At 34.7% G+C, this 22,445-nt stretch overlaps 1 protein-coding gene across 6 annotated transcripts in view; it reads left to right on the plus strand.

The window, feature by feature from the left end:
• Positions 1–20,994, plus strand: part of LOC116166689 (probable phospholipid-transporting ATPase IM) — a 55,864-nt gene extending 34,870 nt beyond the window's left edge. For 5 of the 6 annotated variants that reach the window (XM_031481740.1, XM_031481745.1, XM_031481741.1 and 2 more), the window contains 9 exons: positions 4,183–4,510; positions 4,559–5,163; positions 10,718–10,994; positions 11,043–11,358; positions 11,671–11,945; positions 14,843–15,066; positions 15,151–15,376; positions 15,426–15,529; positions 20,053–20,994. In XM_031481740.1, coding sequence (XP_031337600.1) covers positions 4,183–4,510; positions 4,559–5,163; positions 10,718–10,994; positions 11,043–11,358; positions 11,671–11,945; positions 14,843–15,066; positions 15,151–15,376; positions 15,426–15,529; positions 20,053–20,634 — 2,937 coding nt within the window. In that variant the 3' untranslated portion in view covers positions 20,635–20,994. The remainder of the gene's footprint in view (positions 1–4,182; positions 4,511–4,558; positions 5,164–10,717; positions 10,995–11,042; positions 11,359–11,670; positions 11,946–14,842; positions 15,067–15,150; positions 15,377–15,425; positions 15,530–20,052) is intronic. The other variant, XM_031481744.1, reaches the window with a different exon arrangement.
• Positions 20,995–22,445: the final 1,451 nt, after the last annotated feature.

The following is a 22,445-nucleotide window of genomic DNA, read 5'->3' on the forward strand; positions in this document are numbered from 1 at the left end:
GACGACGAGGGGCGATTTGCAGTCCTATTAATCTGATTATTTTGACTTTTTTAAGAATTACGATTTTTATTGGAAACAGCCCAAATCTACCCCAATTAATTGATTTAACAAGATTTATTGTTAATTAAAAACCTAATTTTTTGTAATTAAAATTATCGGTGGCCCACTAATGTAAAAGAAATAAAAGTCTGGTATTGATTTGAAAAAATTCTATGCTATAGTGGGACTTTCCTTAGTTTGCGCGCACGTCATCGTCATTACTAAGTAATTACATAGCATCATGCAATCAATGAAAGTGAATACGTGTTGTAGGCAGCCATACAGACTGTACTGCATTGTGGGTAGGTGTTTTTTATATACAAATGCGAAAAGAAATTGAATAAACACTCATAATTTTGTGTGTAAGAAAAGATGAGAACATATAAAATATATTCGCCATATACTAGGCGATGTCTGGGAAACCTTCTTCGGGACAAAAACCCCGGCATAGCCCACACAAATACACGAACTAAATTAACAAAGAACAAAGCAACAGAAAATCCATCCAAAATTTATTTATTTAATGTTTAATTGTACGCTTAAATCCGTGGATAGGTGGCGTTGTTACTTCTCTTGGTAGTTTATTGTACAACACAATACCAATGTATTTTAGTTCGTCTGAGTGGTTGATAGTCTATATATGTTGTTCACTAGCCAGTGGTTGTTTCTTATATTGTAGTTATGCTGGTCCTTGTGTCTTGTAAGGTGTGTAAGGTTTTGTTTAATATATACAAAACATTCATAGATGTATACAGCGTGGACAGTATGTTGTTGACTGTAAATAGTGATTTGCAATGGTCTCTATGGTGAGCACCTGCGACTTTGGATTCTTAGGACCCTGTTGGAGTATGTCGAACCTCCCCATAAGGTAATGCCATAACTTAAGATGGAATGGAAGCATCATAGTACACTGTTTTTATCACCTTTGTTGTGGTTAGTTGTTTTATGTAGCGTAACTGACACAGCCCTTAGGTTGAAGTCAGTTTGTTGGCTTTTGTTTTCATGGACCAGAGTTGCCAGTACATTTTGCTTATGTTTAGAATATCGAGCGTTTTTAGAGTAGGCCATTTTTGACATATACAGGGTCCTGCAACAGTGTCTTTGAAGAATATTTTAATCTGAATAAGAGGCAACACTTTGGTATCGAGCTACGAGTAAAAAATAAAAGGAGAGAACCTTGCATTAAAAGGGGACGAGACGGAAATGGACAAAAAGGAAGTTTATAAGAGTGGGGGGAAACGCGTCATTATTGGCAGTGATGTAATAAAACAAAACTGACATTGTCTCTTTTGTTTTATGATAAGTTAAGTCGACATAACTGACCAGCACAAAGGAAAGTATTATGATGATGACTTCCCTCGCGTGCTATACTATTTCCTACCACTGTTATATTCCCTCCTCTTATTTTTACTCGTAGAATGAGAAAATTGGATTTAGTAATACAGGGTGTTCACAAAAAATAGTAAAGTTTCCAAATTTCAACGATCACAACTATTTTTTTTCAGATGTATCTACGACTATTTTATTTCTCTATTTGATAGCCTTTTCTGTGCTCTTCAATTTTATAGCGTGTCCTGTGGCTAAACCGCGTAGTTTTTAGATTGTTCAATATTTTCCACACACACAATTACACATTAATTAATTACATGTTTATAAACAGGAGTAGGCCGTGATAATAAAAAACCAAAGAATACCAGATTTATCAAAGTGGGACTGCCTTACAGGGAATTAATCAGAAATAAAATTAATCTGGCAACATCGACAAAAAACAAAATGGGGAATAGGTTTCCATGCAGATTAAAAAATGACATCAAATCAGCTAAAAATATACAGGGTGCCCCATTTAAAAAATCAGCTGTATATTGACACCGAAAATTGGGACACATTGTACATTCAAGAATAAATTCTGCAGATGCGCAAACATCTATAGTTGACATTTGCACAAAAGATTGATATTTTTTACCAGGAATGAGGTAGGGAAGACCGACGCACTGTTGCAGAACCCTGTATTTCTCCATGCGTTTGTACGTTTACGTACTTTGTTAAATTTGTGTCAGTTTTTATGAAGATAAATAAGTAATTTAAAGGTATATGTAGAAGGCAGTGGCATTATACAAGGCTATTACTTTATTTTCAGCAGATGAGTATCTATTTTTATTTAATCGTAAAAGTTCTCTTTCTCGTTAAAAAAAAATAGGGTTACAAATAAGCTGCTAACTTTTTCTTGGTAAACCGGATGGCATTTTTGGGTTATACATTTTTTGGCGTAGATTATCGCAGTGCGCGCAAACTAAGGAAAAACGTACTTTAGTTTTTCTTGTTTAAAGAATCATTTCCTAAAACATGGTGCATTCCAATTAGAACAAGTAGGATATTTTTGAACTGAATATACGCTCCAGAACAAAGCCCTTGCCAGAGCTGGTTGAGTGTGAACTGTATACACGGTGTCCATTTTTCGAGTGCCACTATGGGGATCTCGGTTATCTTAAGAGATAGAAACTTGGTTAAATTAGGGCAAAGCTGCGAATTTTCGTGCAGAATAATAATTTAAAAAGAAATTTATAATATCTTCAATAGTTTTGAAAATATGGCAAAAAATCGAAAATTTCTGATTTTCATTTTTAACTTTTTCATAGTAAACTAATTGTACTAGACATTTCTAATTAACACATTATTGAGACACTTTTTAATGGAGATTTCGAATATGACATCCCGTTTTTAATAACTTTCAAGATAACAGTGAAACACGTGGCAACTTTAGTTTTTTTTTTATGGGCGCCGTTTTGGATTTTGACATTTTGAGATTAGGTCTTTTTTTCTCTTTACAACGATATATCACACATGGTGGTTCAGTATCACATTTTTTCTAAAAATACCATTTTCATTTTATGCGAAGAATGCTATGCAAAAACAAAACGTTCTTTTGTTGTGAACAAAATGTTGACTTATTTCAAGCGTCTTTTTTAAGTTTGTGCTAGTTTTATTGCTAAAATATTATTTATTCTTATGTATTTTGTTCTAATTTGAATTATAATTTTCTTGCAAAACGAATGTTCAATTCTGTTCATATGAAAATCGAATTTTCTCAACACATCTAGTTCCCTGATGCCACCGCTGCAACCGGACATATGCATCAAACTGTCAAAACTTTTGTTCACAATAAAAGAACGTTTTGTTTTTCCAAAGCACTCTTCCCAAAAAATAAAAAATGGTATTTTAGGAAAAATGTGTTACTGAACCACCATGTGTGATATATCGTTGTAAAGAGAAAAAAAGACGTCATCTTAAAATCTAAAAATTAAAAATGGCGCTCATAAGAAAAACTAAAGTTGCCACGTGTTTCTCTGTCATCTTAAAAGTTATTTAAAACGAGATGTCACATTCGAAATCTCCATTGAAAAGTGTTCGAATAATGTGTTAATTAGAAATGTCTAGTACGACTAGTTCATCATGAAAAAATTAAAAACGAAAATCAGAAAGTTTCGTTTTTTTGCGATATTTTCAGAACTATTGATGATATTTTCAATTTCTTTTCAGATGGTTATTCAGCAGGGAAATTCGCAACTTTGCTCCCATTTAACCAACTTTTTATCTCTTAAGGTAATCGAGATCCCCATAGTGGCATTCGAAAAATGGACACTGTGTATTTGTGATATTGAGATTAATCAATTTCCATATGATTGCTTTGAAAGGAATTAAGGAAAGACACTGGTTAAATATTTATATTAAACATATTAACCAGGGGGACCATAGGGGGATAATTCTGGCAACTACAAAATGAAAGTGCAGAAAGACAGAAAAGACATTTAAAAGCTTCTGTATATTTTGCGGATTTGCAGGTCGCCTCTCGATGAGTGCTAAATATAAAAGGATTCAATGCTATACCGATACATGATCACTCTTTGCAAATTATGAAACCAGCTATGCTACATCAAATTAATACTTAAACTTAAAAAAAAATCTCCTGCGAGAATACTAATGTGAATGAAAATGGCAACACTGTCAAAATCTGTAATTTCATTGGTACTGTTTTCTTTTGGTGGTTTCACAATTCTATAATAGTTAGCAACTTTTTGGTTAGTATTGAATGTCTTTGATTTAATTTAAACAATTTGTCCCGTAATACGCCATTTGTTTTTTCAGATAGTATTTTTTTTATTATCTGTGTGCCTTTTCTGTATGGTGGCATGCGGTATTTGGGAGTCCTTGGTGGGACAATACTTTCAAACATTCCTACCATGGGACACGCTCGTGCCTTCGGAACCTTTAGGTGGCGCCACCATTACTGCTCTACTTGTGTTCTTTTCATATGCCATTGTGCTAAATACGGTGGTGCCAATATCACTTTACGTGTCTGTTGAAGTTATACGTTTTGCACAAAGCTTTCTCATTAATTGGGACGAACAGATGCATTATGATAAGAACGGGACATCCGCTAAGTCTCGCACCACCACACTTAACGAGGAACTGGGTAAGCATTGACGAGTCGACGGTCTTCATTCTTACATTTTTTTTGAAGGTCAAGTCGAGTACATATTTTCTGACAAAACCGGAACACTCACCCAAAATATAATGACCTTTAACAAATGCTCGATCGCTGGACGATCGTACGGCGACGTCGTGGATAAGCAAACCGGCGAAGTTATCGAAATCAGCGACCATTTGGATTCTTTAGATTTTTCTTTTAATCCAAACTACGAACCCGAATTTAAATTTTACGACAAGACATTATTGGAAGCCGTACAAAAAAACGACGTCGAGTGTCACGACTTTTTTCGTCTTTTGGCCTTATGCCACACGGTCATGTCCGATGATCGAGACGGACATCTCGAATATCAGGCCCAGTCGCCCGACGAGGCCGCCCTGGTATCCGCGGCGAGGAATTTTGGCTTCGTTTTTAAGGAGAGAACGCCGAACAGTATTACAATCGAGGCCATCGGCCAAACGGAAGTGTACGAGCTCCTGTGTATATTGGACTTTAATAACGTACGCAAACGTATGTCCGTCATTTTGAGAAGGGACGGGCATATACGATTATATTGTAAAGGGGCGGATAATGTAATTTATGAAAGGTTAAAACCTGGTAATGATGATATGAAGCAAAGGACTCAAGAACACTTAAATGTAAGTTTCCAGAGCTGTGCAAAGTCCCTTTAGTGTGACTAGATCCCTTGGAATTTCCAGCTTCTTAAGGCAGGGATGGGATAGTAAATATGATATTTAATACCAAAATATACAGGGTGGCCCAAATAAAGATCAGTAGATAGACATAAGGGTAAAGGGGATGATAATAATTGATTTTAGTTGTGTATTACATACTCAATTACCCAAAAAACAATGAAACACCTATACAGGGTGTTTTTTTAAGCTTTAGTTAAACGTTTCCAAAGGCAGAATTGATGTACAGGGTGGCCAACTAAGAATGCGAGGTACTGTATCTTAGAATCTATCCATCGTAGAGGCTTGCGGTAAAAAAATTTACTACTAAAACGGCCACGAGAAAAACCTGGAAAATATTTTTAAGTTTCTGAAATGACCGCTAGGAGGCGTAACTGCAATCTGGAATCTAAAAAAGTGATGTTTCTGTGAATTCCGCTATATTAACCTAACAAAAAAATGTCCGGTCTTTGAAGTTGACGATAATCTGAACAATTTTTGTTGGACAATTTTTCCTGTATCTCTAAAAATGAAGTGGTGGGGGGTATTCAAAGGTTTCCGTAAAGAACACCCTGTATCTTCGAAACGGCTGAGCCGATTTAAACAAATTTGGGTTAGTTCAAAAGAGCTATTCTTCAGCTACAAATATTATACTATTTGAAGTTTTGTTAGTTTCACATTTCACCGCTTGAGGGCTTTTTTCGACAATACGACAGAAATAGTTAATTTTCTCAAAAATTAAATGCATTGGTTTGATTTTTTTTTTCATGAAAAAGTAGCTAAATGATGCCTAAACAAGTTCGCGAAAACAGCATCTCGATATCTTGAGATATATATATTTATATCGTGATGGCCAGCATTTCGAGCATTTACGGCGGCGTTAAAAGCTTCGTTTTTTAAATCGATCCACCTTAGGGCTACAAATTATATAATAAAAATAATTCCGGAAAAATTAGCTTAAAAAAATAAAATTTTGAGGGTATAAAATTTTCTTTGGTGTAAATTTTAGTTTAGGAACAAGATATCGAGATGCGGTTTTTCGCGAGCTTGTTCAGGCATCATTTAGCTACTTTTTCATGAAAAAAAAATCAAACCAACGCATTTAATTTTTTTTAAAAAATTAACCATTTCTGTCGGAATGCCGAAAAAAGCCCCTAAGCGGCGATATGTGAAACTAACAAAATTTGTAGCCGAAGAATAACCCTTTTCAATTCACCCGAGTTTGTTAAAATCGGCTCAGTCGTTTTGAAGATACAGGGTGTTCTTTACGGAAACATTTGAATACCCCCCACCACTTCTTTTTTAGAGATACAGGAAAAATTGTCAAACAAAAAAGGTTCAGATTATCGTCGTCTTCAAAGACCGGACATTTTTTTGTTAGGTTCTGTTAGCGGAATTCACAGAAAAATCACTTTTTTAAATTCCAGATTGCAGTTACGCCCCCTAGCGGCCATTGCAGAAACTTAAAAATATTTTCCAGGTTTTTCTCGTGGTCGTTTTAGTAATAAATTTTTGTACCGCAAGCCTCTACGATGGACAGGTTCCCAGATACAGTACCTCGCATTCTTATTTGGTTTATTGCATTTTTGAATTTTATGTGAAATTTCAGTTCTTTTTTAAGTTATTAACTTTAAAAAAATGCAGACGGTACCTTGAAAATTGACTACTTGTAGTTATGGCAACCCATTGATACAGGGCATGGACAAAGAATAGGGCTTTCTTCTAGTGTACTTAAAAAAACGTTAAGTTGCGTACGACCACCCCTATGGAGATCCAAATTAAGAAATTTCAAAGACTGGAAGCTCAATTTTTTAAAATGAAATGACAATTTTCTTACTGTTCCATTTGATAAAGAATTAAAATTGACGTATTGTGATATTACATGTTGTTATTTCGATAGACTCAAGGCGCAGTGAAAGATTAGTCATTGGCGATAAAAAAACAAAGGCGGATGTGACGTAATCTTCCCGAGAAATATCACGTGTTTATTCGTGAACACTCTAGAAAAACTTGGAGGTGTTCAGAAGCGTTCGAGAGCTATCAAAAAAGGGGGGGTTTGTTATATACGCAAATCGAATTATGATTCAAGGCAGTTCCAATTTCAACACCGAAGTAATAAATAGTTCGCGCTGTTATAAATTGTGTATAATGTGAGTGATCAATAATATTTTAACTGTTATAATAAACAGTTCATTTCAGACTGTTCTAAATTTATTGTTAGTTAAATAAACCACGTAATTAACTTTACGTTGCAACAGCTATAGGAACATGTAATATCAAAATATACCAACTTTGATTCTCTATCAAGTACACGAAACTAGAGCCTCATCCAAAGTCACCTTCCATTTTTCTTGTCTTTCCCTTCCCACTACACTATTCCAATCTCCCATCTTTACCATGTTTCTTGTAAACATTTTCAATTTGATCATAAATTTTTTTACATCTTCTTCGGCGTCTGATATTTGTCGATACGCTTGAATTATAAGGGTGTCTACCGTTGACCTCATCATTTTGATCACTATCACTCGGTCACTTTCTGGTATTGTTTTGGTCCAATTTCTTTTTGAAGAAAATTGCTACCCCTCATTCTTTTTTCTGCTCTCCTTTGTTTTGTAAATATCCTGCGTTCAAACTCTCCTTCCCTTGCCCACCTAACATTGCTCATACTTAATATCCCTTCTTTTCACTGATTATATTTTGTAGTTTAACTCCTGGGATAGTGCTCAGCCAGAAATCTGGATGTGAGCATTTTACTCCGGAACATTTCTTCTCGGGAACTTTCATAATAAAGAAGAGTGCTTTTTCAACGTTGCTGAGGATGTCCGTAATGACCCCTAACTAACGATAGTCTCCTCTTGGATTACCCATCTTTCCGTATCCTATGCTGTTGGTTCCTTAGAACTCATCCATCTTTAGGAGAGGTTTCTCCTCCCTAAGCCAAGAGGGCGTTCTAACCTCCTACCCACTACAGTGACTCAATTTAAAACAGTGGCGACAACAGGGCAGCTCGTTTTTGATTGGTCGTTGGTTCCGGTGGCCATATTGGAGCTAAATTCCAAACTGGCCAATAGAAATATTCCAAAACGAAGCGGTACACTCCGTGCTATAATTATTAATTATACTGTTTTGACAGTTCATGGCTTTACGTTACTAGCTTCTTGTATTTGCTTTGTTTTACGTTTTCCGTTTTCTGTGTTTTGTCTTCCATTTAAGGGACTAAAGTTTTACCCAGAAGGAGAAACACGCAACAAGGAACAAGAAGTGACAGAACACACTGACATGTCAAACACAATTTAATGGTTACCTTTATATGTACATTTTGGATGTTGCACCATATTTTTTACTTATACCATTTTCTATATATCTTTTTAATTTTGGGAGGCAGTGGTTTCCCCATGCGTTGTTCTGCAAAGTTTTAAACGATCATTTCTGTACCATTAATTTTGAATGAGAATCTTGAAATGAAGCTGACATTTATTCTAGAGTCACAATTTGACATGACAAGGTATATGGATCCTACTCCTACAATCAAACAATTTTTTACCTCCAATATGGCGGATTATGATAGGTTGTCGCCACTGTCCTAATACAGTTACCCGCTCATTCACCCTACAAAAGGCTGTTGACACTTTGTAAAACGGTGGCATCTTGTACCGGTTGCCACTCAGTGTATAATTAATGGCAGACCTTCAAGGTGGGTTCATAGCTCTTCGTTCATCCGTTGCGTTGGTCTGTCAAACGGATAATGCATTTTATTAAGGTTCATAGCAATCCGTCCACATTGTACATTTGCAACGTATAACCATAACCTAAATTTTATTTTGTACTGTACCCTCCGTGATTTTCAGTATGTAAAAATGGTACGAAAGTAAGAGCACGTTGCTATCTGATTATTACCGTGAAGAACGAATAGGCGAACACTGTTAACGTACCAAACATAACCTCACTCTTGTTAAAAACGGAACAACGGAAACGTAAATGTTCAACTTCAACCAACTTTTCCGTCGTAAACGGACGACGTACGATTTAAAAATTTGCTGTCTTCTGATTGGCTAACGGACAAACGGAAACGTAAGAACGGAGAGATATGAACCCACCTTAAGGCAAAATCTATACAAGGAGAATCAAGTAACCCATTTGTAGCCCACTCGCAGTTCAAATAGAAACTTGAAATTTGGTTTACAGCCATAATCGACCATTGCAAATTGAAATCGAATAATTTCAAGATGGCGCCGCTTGCGTAACTACCGGAAGTGGCGCCATCTGTGTTTTTCTTAAATGGAAACATTTCTACTTTTTTCTAAATGCGCCATGTTATTCTGAATTTAACGCAATTAAAATTGAAGTATATCTTACTGACTGACATAGATTTTGACATGGGTCAATTTTTCTCTAAAAATTTGAAGATGCAAATGTCCATTCAAAAATTCATATCTCTTAATCCGTTCAACATAAGTGAGTGCTGTTTATTTTTAATCGAATCTTTAAAGTCTAAGGAATTTTTTAAGTAATCGTTTTCCAGGGTTGCTACGATTTTTCAACGTTAGCAATCAAAAAAATGTCAAAAATTTCAATTTTTCAAATTGCAAGTATTTTTGATGTCAAAAATGAATTTAAGAGCCACTTTTATTAACATTCTGTATGCCTATATCTGGTAGTTTTGAGTTAAAAGAGTAGTTGCTTATCTTGAACGGTTTAAGAGATGAATTTTTGAATTGACATTTACATCTTCAAATTAATCGCGTTTATAAAGTCGGCAATGCCATGGAATTATGAAATCAAAAAAAAACGCCTGCGTTTGCCATTAGTTAGCTTTGTTTGATCTCAAACTGCCGTGGCACCACTGATTTTCTTAAACGCGCCAGTTTTTAGTTATTCAAAATTCAAAAAATTAAAAGCTATAGTAGCCATGAATTCATGATTTTGTTCTCAAAAACCTAAATAGACTTTTATCTCTAAAATAATTAGGGAAGCCAATTATCATAAATGAAAAAATTACTATTGACATTCCTATGGTGGGCTGTTCAAAGTCACCACTCGGTATATCAAAAACTATGACAGATAGGTTCTTAAATCTTATTTGAGAATAAAGAATGAAATATCAATTTCGGAAAAAAAATAGAAAAGGGTATGTTTCTATAAAAAAAACAAGATGGCGCCACTGTATGGAAGCGGCGCCATCTTGAAATTATTTTATTTCAATTCGCAATGGTCGATTAAGGCGGTACACCAAATTTCTTTTTCTATTTCAATTGCAACTCACAAAATTTGAATTTTTTTGAGTAATTCTGTAAAATAGATCATCTTTCTTTGCTATTTAACACACAAAAAGTTCCAAGTAGTTCCTTAAATGGATAAAATTTTGCAAATTCCCGTCCAATTAAAAGATAATGAAAATGTGTAAAAAAAACCTTTAGTTGTACTTGTATCCTATTATCCAATGAAAATGGTCCACCTTTGCACAGCTCAGACTAGAGTAGTTATTAGGTGTAGTGGGTTTTTAACAAAATTCTTCACATAGAAATTTGCCGGTGAAGGACTAAGAACTTTATGTTGTGCCTATCGTGACGTTGACGAAACCTTTTTCAACAAATGGAAGCAAAAGCATCAGGAGGCTGCGTTATCGCTAGACTCTCGTGATGAACTGTTAGATGCCATTTACGAAGAAATCGAAAAGGACATGCTACTAGTAGGCGTTACGGCGATTGAGGATAAACTTCAAGATGGCGTACCTCAGGCCATAGCTAATTTAATGCTCGCGGGTATGAAAATTTGGGTCCTCACCGGTGATAAACAAGGTGAGACTTACTTGCTGTTGAAACCACGTTAAGTATTTACCGTTTCAGAAACTGCCATTAACATTGGATACTCCTGTCAACTGTTGACCGACGAAATGGTCGATCTGTTCATAGTTGACGCGTCTACATTTGACGAAGTCCAGCAACAGCTACTAAAGTTTCGAGATAACATAAAAATCGTGAATACATTTCATCCCCGGCCGGACACCAACCAGCTAGGTTCCAACGGTGTGGTAGATATCTCGGATCACTCCCTTGGGACGTCAACGCCTCCTCAACCTTCTAATGTTCCCGCAGTAAGCGTCGTCACATTCAGGTGGGATGATGCTGACACCTTAGAAAAGCATCAGAAACAGAGAGCAAGGTAGACACAATAAAGAGGAGTCTGTTCTATTTCTGTACACATACTTCTTAACATTCTTTTGTTTCGAAAGTGACGCAATAGTCATTTCTGCCGTACATTTGGTAAATGGGGTAGTTTTTTGGCACAAATATAGAGATTGTTATTTGTAGATGAATCTAGTAGTTTTTATATCGGTGTGAAACTAACCAGTCATTCTACAATCTGTTGTGTGTACTAAACTCTCTGCTCTTAATACTCCTTGCTTGAAATATTTCTCGATGTTCCTCGTATGCCAATTTCTACCTCTCTACTTTCGTTTTATCTCTTTTTTAGTACTAGTTTAATGTACAACAGTGGATCTTTCGAAGGAGTGTCCGATGATAATTGCGCAGGTTTCGCTATAGTTATAAATGGGCATTCTTTGGTGCACTGTTTGCATCCCCAAATGGAAAAGCTATTTCTAGATGTTGTGTTGCAATGCAAATCGGTTATATGTTGCCGAGCGACCCCTTTACAAAAAGCACTTGTCGTTGAGCTTATTAAAAATAACAGGCATGCAGTTACGCTTGCGATTGGAGATGGCGCTAACGACGTTTCCATGATTAAAGGTAGGGGAGTTCAGACTTTGGTTACTTGTACCATAGATCTACACATACACAGATTGCTAACCTTATGCATTTTTTGGGAAACAAAATTAGGTATACTTAAAAGCGCCCTCTATTGCGCAGCAGTATAAACATGTAACGTTTAAAACTGTAATGTGACGCTTATGGATTTATGCGTTAGATGTCGTTGAAACAAAATTAAAGCGCTAAAGTTTGCACAATTGGAATTCCTTAATATTCGTATTATTACAGTGATATGATATGGAGGTAACATAGGGCAGGTTCTTAAAGAATCGTGAAGGTTTTTTGAAGTTGGAGGAAACTATTTGCGGCTTTAAAAGTCTTGACAGATTCCTAACCGCAAAGGTATACTTAAAAACTATGTATATCTCTGCCATAATTAACGTTACACTCTTTACCACGCCGATAATATTTAGAATACGTATATACAGTGTGTCCCAGATCGCGTGGGATTGCATGGGTAACTTTGTTATTATTAACGATAGCGAATTGGTTAAATGGGCAATGTTTTGCAGTTTTGGATGCTTATTTAAAATTTCCTTATGGAAATTCAAAATGTCGCATAGGTTCGACCTAAATTCAAAAAAACTAAAATTGGTCATTTCCTTGAATGTCTTATATCATCGAAAGTATAAGAGATATAAAAAAAAGTTTTATATAAAAGTGACTGTCTTTGATACGCTTAATTTAGAATTGATGTCAAAAAAAAATTTAAGATGGCCACTTTTGAGGAACATTTACCAACTTCCTAAAGTTAAATGGGCGCCATATTGGATTTTTAGATTACTTGATAGATTTTTTAATTCTCTTTTCAACGAGCTATCATAACATAAGATTGAAAATAAGATACCAGTTATATTAACGGTTTTTGTATTTTAATCAAGTAGTCTGTGACGAATAAAAAAAAACAAAACAAAATCTATTCGAGGCAACAAAACAATGAAAATAATTACACCAGATGTTTAAAATACTGGCCATTATTAGTGAAACACACTTCAAGACAGTTTAGTTTAGGCAACGTGTTGCCATTGATGATGATTATTATTATTGTAGTGGTAGCTACTTCCACTTTACTTTTATTTTTTAATTAAGTACTTACTTTTATAATTTAATGTACTGTACATGATTCGTGAATTGTGACCTGAGCAGCCAGCTTGTTGGTAGGTAGCATAAACCAACCCTTTCTTCGAAACATACGTTGTCGAGAAAAATCCTTTAAGGAAGTTTATTGGAGAATTTGTAAATAATGGTGAACAGTTAAAGATCCAACGAAGATTACCGGTCCAATTACATGACTTCCCATTATGCCATAAAATACATTAATTTAAAAAAATATTAATTGATTTCGGCGTGAAACTACAACATCTTAGGTTTTCCTGTGACGAGTATAGTGTTCATTATGTCGATTTGAACACTCCGCAGTTAGAAAAATAAGATTCATCTGTCCATATACTCGGACTACTGACCTACAAAATGTGACCTGGGACAATGCATCAATGGTAATACATTGTGTAGTATAAAGCAAAGTGTCTTGAAATGCGTTTAACTGGATAATGGCATGACATTTTTTCGAGGGGATAGTTTGTAGTTATACCACCATTTGTAGGTCTGTAAGTATGGATAATAGATAGTCAATAAGTGATGTTATAAAAATCAAAATTTTTCTAGGCCTACTTATATAAAATTTTGGAGGGAGTTGTAATGCCCAAACCCCCCTCTCATGAGTGCGCCCCTGATTTTTTAAACATCTGATGTAATTATTTTCATTGTTTTGTTGGCTCGAATAGATTTTGTTTTGTTTTTTTTAATTCATCACAGCCTACTTGATTAAAATATAAAAACCGTTGATATAACTGGTATCTTATTTTCAATCTTATGTTATGATGGCTCGTTGAAAAGAAAATGAAAAAATCTATCAAGTAATCTAAAAATCCCATATCGCCTATTTAACTTTAGGAAGTTGGTAAATGTTCCTCAAAAGTAGCCACCTTGAATTTTTTTGACATCAATTCTAAATTAGGCGTATCAAAGATAGTAACTTTTATATAAAACTTTTTTTTATATCTCTTATAATTTCGATGATATAAGACATTCAAGGAAATGACCAATTTTAGTTTTTTTGAATTTACGTCGAACCTATGCGACATTTTGAATTTCCATAAGGAAATTTTGAATAAGCATCTAAAACTGCAAAACATTGCCCATTTAACCAATTCTCTATCTTTAATAATAACAAAGTTACCCATGCAGTCCCACGCGATTTGGGACACACTGTATACATATATGATATCCAAATTGCGCTTTACCGACGAGGACGTTGATGAACACGATGTTTGGAGAGGTTCTGGTGTATGGCGTTTGTTTATGCTCGAAGAAGCAGCTAGTTTGTACGATTGGGCGGGAAAGGTAACACTAAGATCTTCTCTATTGTGCGCCACAGGAATTACATTTTGATTCAACCTGGTTCTGTGGAGGGTGCCATGATGAAAATGTTTTTCGCATATAAATTTATTTCTTAATTCTTCATGTTGAAGAGCAAACAGCATACTATTCCCGCTATTCTCGCATGATAGATTCATTTTTGGGGAAATCTTCCAAATATCAAATGCTAAAAATAACAAGTAAGGAATTCGAAATATGCACACTTTACCGCTTCAAATTTTTTGCAGCGACATCTAATGCATAAATCCATAAGCGTCATATTACAGTTTTAAACGGTACATGTTTATACTGCTCCGCAATAGAGGGCGCTTTTAAGTATACCTAAATTTGTTTCCCAAAAAATGCATAAGGTTAGCAATGTGTGTATGTGTAGATCTGTGCTTGTACATACCCTTGAAGCTGTATTTCGCGGGCACCTACAAATGTTTCATTTACAGCTGCACATATCGGTGTCGGAATATCTGGTGAAGAAGGAATGCAAGCTGTACTGGCATCCGATTATTCAATTGCGCAGTTTCGTTTTTTGGAAAGACTGCTATTGGTTCACGGCCGATGGTCATACTATAGAATGTGTAATTTTTTACGGTATTTTTTTAACAAGAACTTCGGATTTACCTTATGCCACCTGTGGTACGCATTTTTTTGTGGCTTTAGTGCGCAAGTAAGTATTATTGTCTTTGTATTTGGTGCAACATTTTAAAATCAAGTATAAGAAATCTTGATACATAAAAACTTTTTTTTACAGACCGTTTTTGATCCCATGTATATTTCCGTATACAACCTTTTTTATACATCTTTACCAGTGTTAGCCGTTGGAATTTTTGACCAAGATGTTAATGACAAAAATTCAATACTCTATCCCCAACTGTATAAACCAGGACACTACAATTTATTTTTTAACAAGAAGGAGTTTTTTCGAAGTGCATTACAAGGCTGTTATATTTCTTTAGTATTATTTTTTATACCGTTTGGTAAGCGGCTAAATTAACTTTGTGACATTTAAATGTAATTGTTTTTTAGGAACGTATTACGATGCATTAAGTCCAAACGGTCTTGTACTTTCAGATTATATGCTACTGTGTAGTGCAGTAGCTACGATACTTGTGATTGTTAATACGGCGCAGGTTTGTATTTTTTCTTTTACTTTACACACTTCCATCGTGGAAGCTTTAGTTTTCTTGAGTCCTCCATAAAGACCTGTCTGTATTGAAAACAGGTTTTTAATAATAATAATAATAATAATGTTTTATTATGCTTTGCAACAGAAACATTGCTTACAAACGTCAATAAAAACTAAATACAAAATAATTAAATTCAAAATTCATAACTAAAAAATTCCGCATATGAGTAAAAAGGGTTATTAATAAGAAATCGTTTGATATGTGTTTTGTATGTTGCGTACGGTAAAGCTTTTATGGTATCCGGGAGATGGTTATAAAATTTTTGAGACATAGCTATAGAGCTATCTTTCGTTTTGCTCAACCGGTAAAATGGAATTCGTATTGCTGCTCTCCTTCTCGTGCAATAATCGTGGACGTCTGAATTATAGGTATAGTTGTCAATATTTAATTTAACATGACAAAGACAAGTTAATATAAATATACATGGCAGAGTTAATATTTTCGCACATTTAAAGGCGTCACGACACTCGCTTTTATAGCCTAAATTCATTAGTACACGCACTGCTCGGCGCTGTACCCTGAATAAGCGTTTCCAACATGGATTGTTACCCCATGCTATAATAGAATAAGAGAGGAGGCTGTGGCAGAGAGCAAAGTAAGCATTTTTCAATGTATCGAGTGATACTTGATCGTGTAACCTACGTAAAACAAAAATGTTTGTATTAAGTTTAGAGGTGACATAGTCAACGTGGCTGTTAAAGTCTAACTTAGGATCTAAGCGTACTCCAAGAAATTTTACGTATTCTGGGTTGTCGTAACGAAGGCGCCTTAGGGTTAAAATCATCTTCTCGGTTTTTAAAGCGTTAATGTCCAGGCCATTGTTGGTACACCATTCAGCTGTAGATTCAAGGTTGAGTTCCGAGGTTGCAATTAAGTCGTTTGGGTCTCCATCTTTTTGTAACAAGGTGGTATCATCGGCATACAATAAACATACGCACTCATGAGGGATGCTGGTTGGTAGGTCGTTGATGTAAAGGAGAAACAATAACGGCCCCAGTATGCTTCCCTGCGGAACGCCCTTATTCACTGGCAGTATTTCACTGAATTCGTTATTAACGCGCACAGTTTGAAATCGATTGGTAATATACGATTTTATTAAGCAAGCACTTTTTTTATCAAAATTGTATATATGCACTAGTTTATTAATGAGAATGTCATGTGAGATGCAATCAAACGCACGAGTTAAGTCAATGAATATTGCCCTACAGTACTGGCCCTGCTCAAAACACTCCAGGGTGTATTGAACGAAAGACAGAATGGCATCGGCTGTACACCTTCCAGGTCGAAATCCAAACTGCTTATTGTACAGTAGATTGTTATCTTCCAGGTACTTAGATATACGACTGTAGATAATTTTCTCGTATAATTTCGAAAAAGCTGGCAGAATTGATATCGGGCGGTAATTTTTCACATCGCTGCGATCGCCTTTAACTGTTTTCAATCCCTAACAGCGCAGTAAACAAATTATTCTAGGCAAAATTGCAACATGATCCTGTAAGAAATTGTATTTTGGCATATTCAAAATCCCCATTAATCTAGACCTAGCAAATTAGTCAAAATACAAGATGGCGGCTGAGTTTTGTATTTTTCATTTAAAAATTTATCTTAGTTATTTCAAAGAAATTTGGCAAAAAAGTGTAAAATAGGCATTTTTCATGCATTGATCAGCACTTTCCAAAAGCATATAGCTATTTAATTTGCGCGGTTTTTCTTTACTAGAAACATCTACGGTTAAAATGTCAAAAAAAGTCTGTAAATTAGCACGTTGGCTTTGCGCATGCGCACATCTGGTTACAATATGCGATATGCTGACCTTTACTAGAAGCATCTGTAGTTCAAATTTCACAAAATATCGTCATAAATAATAAAGTTGGCATTGCACATTTTGCGCATGCCCACGACTATCGTAGGGATCTATTAAACTTTGTAGATTAGATGGTACAAAGAAAACAAATTGGAAAGTACTCGAAGCGTGTATATTGAATAATGGAAAATTACCCTTAGTTCGAAATAATGGTGTCTAATGTATTTAACTTGATTTAATGTATTGTTTTCAAAATGGCGACAATTTTAATATTTCAAAACTAAATAGCTCGGTATTTAAATGACCCACCATTTTGAAAAAAATGAAGTCAATTGTTATTTTTGTATTTTAAACTTTCTAAATTTCATTTAAATAACAAAGTTATAAATTTTTAAATGAAAAATACAATATTTAGCCGCCATCTTGTATTTTCCCTGGGTGTTTGGTCGAGATTAATTGGCCTTTTTGAATATATTAAAATAGACATTTGACAATCACTTTCACATATCCCCAAACAGTGCCGGCATTACCTCTATAATAATATAATAATAATAATAATAATTAATAATACAAATTGACGAATGGCCATAAGATGGGGCGTTTCCCCCTGGCGAGCATGGAGGAAGTTTAGGGATTATTCGAAATTTTTGAAAATTGTATAGGACTTTTGTTTAGCGCCAGTGCTTTTTGCGTGTTTTTTTCCAACTTTTATTTTACTTTGGTGTACTAGTATGTAAGTAAGAACGCCTTTTGTTTTGTTTTTTTTCAATTTACGACTTGACCACCACAGATATCGACTGCAAAAAACAAAACAAAAACCAATTAGTTAAACTATCGCATACAAGGTTATGTAATGTATGTTCAATTGAGATTGAACATTCTAAACTTAGATTTGCCAAGGTTCGAGGTTATTTCGGAAGTTACCTGATGTGTAACATGGCAATCTAGATGGCGGTTAGGCAATGTTCCAAATATCTTTTAGAAGACTGTGTGAATCGAGGTAAACCAAAGATACAAGCAACAGATTGCTAACCTTATTAGTAGGTATAAAGTCACTAGATATAGAAAGTACTGCAATCATCCGCCATTTTTGGGCAAATTTGCTGCCAACTTAAAAAAATTGACAAATAAAATCTGAATAGCTGTAATTTTTTATAACCTAACTTCATAGTACTGTCATGTTTTATAAAAATATATACAGATATCTCCAAACAGGTGGAACAATCCCTAACATTAAAGTTACTAGAATCTGGTAACTTCCGCCATTTTTGGGCAAAAATCATGCGTTCTCTCTCTAACATACGAGCCCAATGGATTGCGGTACTTTCTATATTTAGTGACTTTAAGTAGGTATACTTAAAAGCGCTCTCTATTCAGCAGTAGTATAACCTTTCAAAACTAAAATTACGCTTGTTTTAGATGTCCCTGCAATTTTAAATTTCAAAAATTACAACAAAATACAATAACATTGTCCAAGTATACAGGGAGAAGGAAAAAAATTTCCTATTTCCAACGAAATTAACTTATTTAAATATTTTGGGAAAATCATTGGAAGAATTTAACATTATTGTTAATTATAGGCGAAATTTAGACAGCTTTTTGATTATGATGACGTGGGTTCAAATCCCTCGAGCGCGCGGTTTTTTTTCTGTAATGGATCATGGCAAAAAGAAGGGAGCGAAGAATTGTGAGAGAGAAAGAAATAGTCACTTTCAAATTTTTTTCTAATATTTTTACATGATGCCACTTACAGAGTCACTGAAAGACTGAGAAGTAAAATTACTAGAAAAGACATATGAGAGTGAGACAGTGCAATTCCAAGATATGATTGACAAGTGAAATTAATAAAACATAAATAATTACCTAAACGAGTAACATAAAAAACATAGAATTGTATTGTAATAAAAACCAAAATTCATTTTTGAAATTTTTTTAATTTAAAATTTTACTGCACCCTTATGGAGTACTTGGGGCCTCGGCACCCACTTTGAGAGCTACTAACATAAGGGATAAAAAATGTAGTAGCAAAATTTTACACGATTACGTTTTGTTTTTGAAATATGTCTGATCACCAGTGGCGTGCTGTATTTCTCTGTCCATATCAAAGTTACGTTTTTGTTTAACTGGAACACCCCATATTTTATTGAAAAATAGGAAAGTACTTGACGTATACTTATTTTTTATGTAACATTTTGCTGTAATAACCTCTTCTCCTCAAAAGTTGGCCATTTTTCGAAATTATTTTCCAGAGAAACTAAATTGTTTTAATTAGATTAGTTTAATTCACTAATATATAATTTCATAATATATGCTTTGAGAATGACCATTACAATTATATGGCCGAAACATTTGTAAGCAGAAATATATAACTTAAATTAAATTTGAGAAAGACAAATAAAATCTGATTCAGCTTATAAAATTCGTCGCGGTTTTATTTTTCAGCGTAATACTGACTCATGTTTTAACCAATCATAGTGAAGATCAAAGCTTCCCTATGCTTTCTACCGCTACTTTCTGAATAAAGTATAAATAGGAAAAAAGGAGAAAAAAATACTATATTGTCCTTAAGTGGGTGAAGGTTTCCTCCCAGTGCGTGCTTGCTAACAAGAATTAATTATGTTATCTTCTGATGAGATCTAGTAATTTCGTGTTTGCATTTTAGATTGCTTTGGATACATCTTATTGGACAGTATTTAATCACATAACAACGTGGGGTTCACTAGCATTTTATTTTATAATGGACTATTTTTATAATTACATAATGGGCGGTATATACGTCGGGTCATTAACAAAAGCTATAACAGAAGCGACATTCTGGTTCACGACTGTCCTTACCGTCACAATATCAATAGTGCCTGTATTGGCCTGGCGTTTTTACTTCACCGACATATTTCCGACTTTATCCGATCGCGTACGTCTGAAACAGCGTATGGCGCAGATGAGGTCGAGACATAGTCAGGACGTTTTACGTACACCGTCGGCGAGAAGAGCGAGGCGATCTATTCGATCCGGCTATGCGTTCGCGCATCAGGAGGGATTCGGTCGTCTCATCACTTCTGGTAAAATCATGAAGAAACTACCGACGCCCGATTTTACATTTCAATTACCCGGCATTGGGAAATTCAACATAAACTCCAATGGTAATCAGGTTAGTAAGAACGCTGCCCCCCCTACCACCCCATCCCAAGATAGTAATAGCAGTGCCAGAGCTCCAATACAAGATTTGGATACCATAAACTTATAAATTAAGCAAGAGTACTTCAAGCTTTTATTACTTTTCATTATTTAATTAAAAAATCATTGTTAGACATTTCGCACATCCCTTTTTCGGTTTCATTGGAAGAAGTACCATTCTGTTGTTGATATTTTTTTAGTTGTGCTACCTAATAAGTATTGCTAATGTGATTATTATTATTATTATTCACGATAGGTATTTGTACAGTATAATGTTGTTTTATTCATTAGTCTCTTGTATTTCAATGTTAAGCTTTTGCTAGTCAAGAAGAAACGTTTAATGTTGAAAGTTTCTTTATTACAAAGTTTATAAACTATACAGATATTTTATGCTTTTGTTTTTATAGTAAATAAATTTATTTTTTGTGTAGTAGATTTTTTTACAGTACCGTACGCTCGATACCTATTATGCTAATGGCTTGTTGCCAAACTTCCGTAAATGCAAAGGTGAGGCAAGTTAAATATACAGATTGGACTATTCGAGTTATTTGTGAGACTCATTCGTTGACTCACGAAACACTCTTTTTTTTATGTTTACAAAACGTTTTGAATAATTACTAATTTTAGAAAAACTCACCTTTGTGTCGTTACTTAGCCATATTGACACATTTAATATTTCGTAGGAAAGTTTAATCAAACAACACAGGCGCAGAATGTCCGGCTTCAGATTGTGAAGAAACAGGACCAATTACTACAGTTTTGTTTTTGATGAAATGCTGTCAAATATTGTTTTTAATTGTATTTAAATGTATGCTGTGTAATATATTTCACATGTAGGATACAGGTTGATGCCTGTAGATATTTATAAAGTGGAAAGAGACCTAACATCACGCAATTACTTGTAGTACTAAGTAGTTACTTGGAATTTGTAAACAGTTGCTTATTTTTTTAAACCCTTACAAGTTAGAAAATCAGTCCTAATATGATTTTATTTTCCGATTTGTTAATGATCAGTTGATTACATACATGGCCAGTGAACTACACAGGCTGTAAATAGCTTTTTACAATTTTGATGCAAAAACAGCAAAGGTTGTGGTATGGCCTGTTTAGAGTTTGCAAGTTTTATTGCGGGCAATATTTATTGCACGCATGCGCGCAAGTGTACTTTTTGATCAGCTGTTGCAATTTTTATTGCGTTGCCAGAAGTAGATCCGGAGCGATTTTTATTGCATTGCCATTACAATTCTGGTGACTATTTTAGGGGAATTTTTAATGCCAACATCTAGACTTACTATGGCACCAAGGATGTGAAGTGTGTTGATATCTGTTGGTCATCTTGATTGAAATGCACAATAAATAGGTAAGTGAAGAACAAGTTAAATGCAAATGACAAATCAATGATATTTTGTACACACTTATTTAAAGTTATAGGGTTGGTACTATGCAATGAAAATTGGAGACTGTAAACACTTGCTATTTGTTGCAATTATTATTCCTGCAATAAATATTACCAAACTCTAAACAGGCCTTTACAATTTCCAAGTTGCCCATGAAGGTTTGGGAAAAACTTAATTTTCACGTTCACTCATGTTTTAACCGTATTTTTAATGGCAGAAAAAACATGTTTAAACCAAGCTAAAGGTCTATGTCTACGCAACTGGTAGTATTGAATAATAATAAATCATTGTCAATATGCTGATGACACTCGGTTACAATAGAATTTCTTTAGTACAGATTTAGACCTTTCAAATGAGAATCAATAGTGACCTCCAATGACTTGTTGCAATTGGCGGAACAACTTAGCTTAATTAACCCATTGGGCACAGATCAACAAAATTAATCATAATTTGATGTAGAATGAGACGCCTATCTGAATGGTTA

The sequence above is a fragment of the Photinus pyralis genome, unplaced genomic scaffold, assembly GCF_008802855.1.
Source record: "Photinus pyralis isolate 1611_PpyrPB1 unplaced genomic scaffold, Ppyr1.3 Ppyr1.4_LG3b, whole genome shotgun sequence".
Classification (NCBI taxonomy): Eukaryota; Metazoa; Arthropoda; class Insecta; order Coleoptera; family Lampyridae; genus Photinus; species Photinus pyralis.